Genomic DNA, 5037 nt, shown 5'->3' with positions numbered 1-5037 from the left:
ACTCTTTCCTTAATTCCTTCTCTCTACTCTTTCTCTCTCTCTTTCCTTCCTTCTTTCATTCTTCTGCGGCCCAACTCTAGTGAGAAGGGGTTTAAACTTTAAACCCCTTCTCTCTTCGCTCCACCCCCAGGGAAGGGGAGGCTTTTGAAGATGCCTCCCCCCCCCTTTTGTTTCCCCTTCTGACATCACTTCCGGTGATGTCAGGGGGTGTTGCATATGCTAATGAGCTATTATGCTAATAGCCTAGTGGCTCATTAGCATACTATATGCTAATGAGCTCCTGCAGCTCTTTTTCTACGAAAAGACCCCTGCATATATATAGTCATGCTTTCCTTCGAGCAAGCTCATGGTAGCATCTGTGAGGTATCCAGGATGTTAACTAAATTCATACCTGCTTCAGTAAGTTTTCTGCCTTTGGCTCAAATCAAAGGGAGTTCAGCAAAAGCTGCCTTGCACAGCTTGCCCTTGGTTTAGTAAGCTTCTTTGTGCTTTAAAAGTTGGTGCAATCCACTTTTAATTAGTTTCCTTTTTAAAAAAATGCCCAGGCTGGCTGATGTCTCTTTCTCCAAGGGTGCCCTCTTGTGTAAAAACTGTAAAAAAAAAATTCATGTCATGAAAAGATATCAGCAGGGATATATTTCACTTCATAGGAAAGTATTCAACTCACAGGCTATGGTCCAGGTTATTGTTTCCTCGGGCATATGAAATGCAGCTCTCTCACCTGCAGCAGCCCAGCTGAGACCCCTCCCCATATCCTGTTCTTAGAGGACAGTGGGCCCCCAAGAACAGGATTTCAGGTGGCGATTGGGGCCGCTGCAGGAGGGTGGGGAATGGTTCTCTGCAGGCAGTAAACTTTGTCCCTGCAGAAACACTAGCTTGGATCCAAGCTGCAGAATAATGTGTTTTCTCTTCAAATGAATATAAATTACACTTCTATCACTCTTCCAGAGTTAAGATATCATACAGCTGATCATCACAGTGACCATAAGGTTATGAGTTGGCAGTCGTCATGCATGCATGCTGCTGCCGTTCAGTTCCTGTCTGTGTAGTCGTGGCAGCAGTGCCTGCATGGCAGCTGGATCTTGGCTCTGCTTTTGGTCACCACCAGCAGCCCTCCAGAGCAGCAGCCTGCTGGGAACTTCCCCAATCAAAGGACCAATCTGCTCCACTGAGACATTGTCTAAATTTGCGCCAGACAGCTTGTGCGCAATTGGGTGTCATAAACATCTGTTTTCTTTCTGTTTTAGAAATTGTCCGGGCAATGACGCACGTGATAAACCAGGGCATGGCAATGTACTGGGGAACCTCCCGATGGAGCGCCATGGAGATCATGGTAAGAGAGCTTCTCATAAAGGGACAGAGGAGGTTAAGCTACCAATAGAAACAGAATATTTTTCTCACGGTTCCAGATACATTTATGTATGTTCTGTGCAGGGCTATTTTGGGGCAGGAACGCACAGAAATGAAGTTCCGGCTGGCTTCAGAGTTGGCCATGCCCACTACAGACAAAACCTTTGCGTGCGTGGCTTCAGAGGGAAGGCCTGGAGAGCGAACACACACACCCTGGAGACTCCGAGGTGGGCCAGCTGGAGGGGCCCTGGAAGGATGTGGGAGGCATTTAAATGCCTCCCCGTGTCTTCCCCGACCTGTCCAAGGGCCGGCTTGCCCAGGCTCCCCACAGCTGCAGGGTGCCCGGGCAAGCCAAGGGAAGGCAGTTTAAACTGCCTTCCTTTCCCTTCAAGGGGGGGCTTGCCCGGGCTCCCCGCAGTTGCGGGGCGCTCAGGGAGTGGCCTAATATGCTAATGAGTTTTTGCTGTTGGGTGTGGCCTATTATGCTAATGAGTTCCTGCTGTGCTTTTTCTACAAAAAAAGCCCTGGTTCTGTGCTAAAAATAAATCCCAGTTCCACATGAAGGCAATCCACATTCTGCTCCAACAAATGCCAAGTTCCTTGACTTCTATCAACCATACAAATGAAACATACATTCTACTTTTTCTGTTTGGGGCGAGAGACATAAGATGTACCTACCACCTTCCACTCAATGGAACTCTCCCAATGTCCATGTAGCTATCGACTACTGAGATTTCATTAGGCATTGGCAATACATTTTCAACTCTGGGTTTGCAGTCTTGAGGACTAGAGATCCGAGGGAGTATGGAAGGGTTATATGATTGAGCTATCATGATTTGTACTCAGTACTGGCTACATTCGTAGGATGAGATCAGAGATTAGTGAAATGTGACCTCAGGAGGAGTTTCTGTGAGTCAAGGAGGCCTATATTCCTAATTCAGACAATCTGCAGATAGGGTTTGTCACTGCAGGAGCAGTTTTGCAAAGGTACTCAGAGAATAACATACTCAATCAGGGCTCTTTTTGTATCAGGAACTCCTTTGCATATTAGGTGACACACCCCTATTGTAGCCAATCCTCCAAGAGCTTACAGTAGCTTCTGTAAGAAGAGCTCTGTAAACTCTTGTAGGATTGGCTATATATGCAGAAGCTTGACACCAAACAAGGATCCTGCCCATCATAAATGAATTTCACTCTTTATTCGCTTAGCAAAAGCTGGGGTTCCCCCATCCACTACAGATATTAACTAGCTTAGCATAGCTAGTGAACAGTCTCTGCATTTTTCTAGATTAGATTTAAATTTTACATAATTAGTCTGTATTTCATGCATTTCATGGCCACTTGACTTTGCTGTTTGTTAGGGGGGTTGTTCATACAACTATATAAAATGCCGCTTTCAGAAGTACTGGTGGTTTCTTTTTCAAAAACTAACATCTGTCCAATTCATTAGAACCACTTTTTAGGCAAGGAACTGTTTTTTAAAATAATTTAAACTAATCGATTTATCAGTAAAAACACTGTATCTCTACTGATACGATCAGAAATGTCCATTGACTGAAGACAGGGAAGGCCTGGTTTCATGTGGTTAGATTTCCCAGGAGAGGTCTCTGCTAATGTGCTTTCCTTTTGCTACTGATATTCCACAGGAAGCTTATTCGGTAGCAAGACAGTTCAATATGATTCCACCGGTGTGCGAACAAGCAGAATACCACCTGTTCCAAAGAGAAAAGGTGGAGGTCCAGTTACCGGAATTATACCACAAAATAGGTAATGCCTGCACTGTTAATATCCATAAGAGAATGAGAAAGAACTCATTTTGATACAAAGAGTGTGTATACTCTGAAATTGTAATAGCTTCTGCTGTTCAGTAATTATCAGTATTACAAATAGTCCACAGCAGTATTCTCTAGGCAAGGTAAAAGGACTGTATCTCTTCCAGGATGCCACTATAATTTTTTCCTGTTAATGTATTGTTGTTATTTTATATAGCACCATCATTGTACATGGGAAGGCCAGTGTGGTCTTCTTTCTAGCTCATGGCAAAACCCCCGTAGTTCTATTGTGGTTGCTTCACAGCCTGAGAGGCAGCATATGCATTAATTTCCTTGCACCAAAAAGTGCTTACTACCACAGCTGCCTATTTTATTTTTTATCTTTTTGCCACTCTTGGCAAAGCAACCCCCTCTCCACTGGCATACAGTGAGCAAACACGCACTGTAGTCTGACCTATGGAGTATTTTTGAAGAAGTTCTGAACAAGAAGGTCGTTTTATACCAACTTTCAGATCGTTATGCTACTGCTGGAATCTTTGCTCCTCGGCATACCTGTTATGATAGTTAATCCTGCCCTGTGTGAGAGTTATTTTATTTCTTTCGCTTGTACTTTCAAACTCATCCCATTCTCCTAACTCATGTAATTACGGTCAAAAAGCATGTTAAAATAACTGGTTTTATGATTAACTGCTTAACACAGGCCACTGAAAACCCAAGTATAAATATCTTGCAATGTTGTTGAAAGAAGCTCAGGCTAGGACTTCGCTGTATGTCCACAAGGAAGAAGTTCCCTTGTTGTAGGATAGCTACTGAGGATGCCCTTGTGACTTGATCCCAGTAGAAGCCATAAATAATGAAGACCGTATGCTTGATGTTGTTGATGTTAACGTGTGTGATTATTTAGTGTCATCAATATGCATGGTGTTTTACAAACTGCAAGAAATGGCATTCCTCTACTTGTTTGGATGAAAACAAAGCTGACGTTTTAAAAACAAAGTATTCCTACCATTACGGTGACACTGATGAGAATAATTATTCACAATATCTTCAGTTTGTCTATATAATAAGTAGGATCCCATGGATCTGCTTTGCCTGTGGTTTTCCTCCAACCCACAGCCCTCCTGGCTTGTTGGCCCTACTGGACAACTGGTTGGCCACTGTGTGAAACAGGAAGCCGGTCTGATCCAGCTGGACTCTTCTTGATGCAAGAAGTGCTTGCAGCAGCAGAAAAGCCTCTTGCACTGGAAGAAAACACCACTGTTAGTAGAATAGACCGATGGACTTCATCCTATTGTATTATATAAAGCATATGTCTGTGAATATACGCATGCACATGTAGATGCATGCAATAAATGACATGAATAATATAACTGCCTTTTTACCGCGTTGTCTTGTTGGTTGTTCTGTAGGAGTTGGAGCGATGACATGGTCTCCGCTTGCTTGTGGGATCATCTCAGGGAAATATGCCAATGGGATTCCTGACAGCTCAAGGGCTTCACTAAAGGTATTTTGCTTCAAGTTCAAGAGAAGAAGAGATTCTGACCTTTTCTCAGTAGAAGGAAAAGGCAGGGGCATGCAAGAAAGCAAGAAAGAGAGTCCATGTATAAAAGGGCCCATGAGATGCACGAGTAAAGAACTAGCTATCCCAAGTAGGCTGAGTAATTGCACCTCTTGATCCCCAGTATGGCTGAACAGGAAAGGGGCAAATGCCTCATCTCATGAACAGGAAAGGGTCTGAGTAGGAAAGGAGCAGATGAACACACATGCAGCTGCCTTATATGCAGAGCCAGTTCGGTGTAGTGGTTAAGTGCGCGGACTCTAATCTGGGAGAACCAGGTTTGATTCCCCACTCCTCCACTTGCACCTGGCTGGATGACCTTGGGCAAGCCGTAGTTCTGATAAGAGCTGTCCTTGA

The 5037-nt window shown here is 44.0% G+C and overlaps 1 protein-coding gene across 4 annotated transcripts in view; it reads left to right on the top strand.

Moving 5' to 3' along the window:
* KCNAB1 (potassium channel, voltage gated subfamily A regulatory beta subunit 1) overlaps positions 1-5037 on the top strand; it is a 296623-nt gene that overhangs the window by 270985 nt on the left and 20601 nt on the right. For all 4 annotated transcript variants that reach the window (XM_015425542.1, XM_015425540.1, XM_015425543.1 and 1 more), the window contains 3 exons: positions 1248-1333; positions 2997-3117; positions 4532-4626. In XM_015425542.1, coding sequence (XP_015281028.1) covers positions 1248-1333; positions 2997-3117; positions 4532-4626 — 302 coding nt within the window. The remainder of the gene's footprint in view (positions 1-1247; positions 1334-2996; positions 3118-4531; positions 4627-5037) is intronic.

Source organism: Gekko japonicus, unplaced genomic scaffold (genome assembly GCF_001447785.1).
Source record: "Gekko japonicus isolate JY-2015 unplaced genomic scaffold, Gekko_japonicus_V1.1 scaffold702, whole genome shotgun sequence".
In the NCBI taxonomy this organism is placed as follows: domain Eukaryota; kingdom Metazoa; phylum Chordata; class Lepidosauria; order Squamata; family Gekkonidae; genus Gekko; species Gekko japonicus.
The sequence above is the reverse complement of the archived record's forward strand: the minus strand, read 5'-3'. Positions and strand labels throughout refer to the sequence as shown.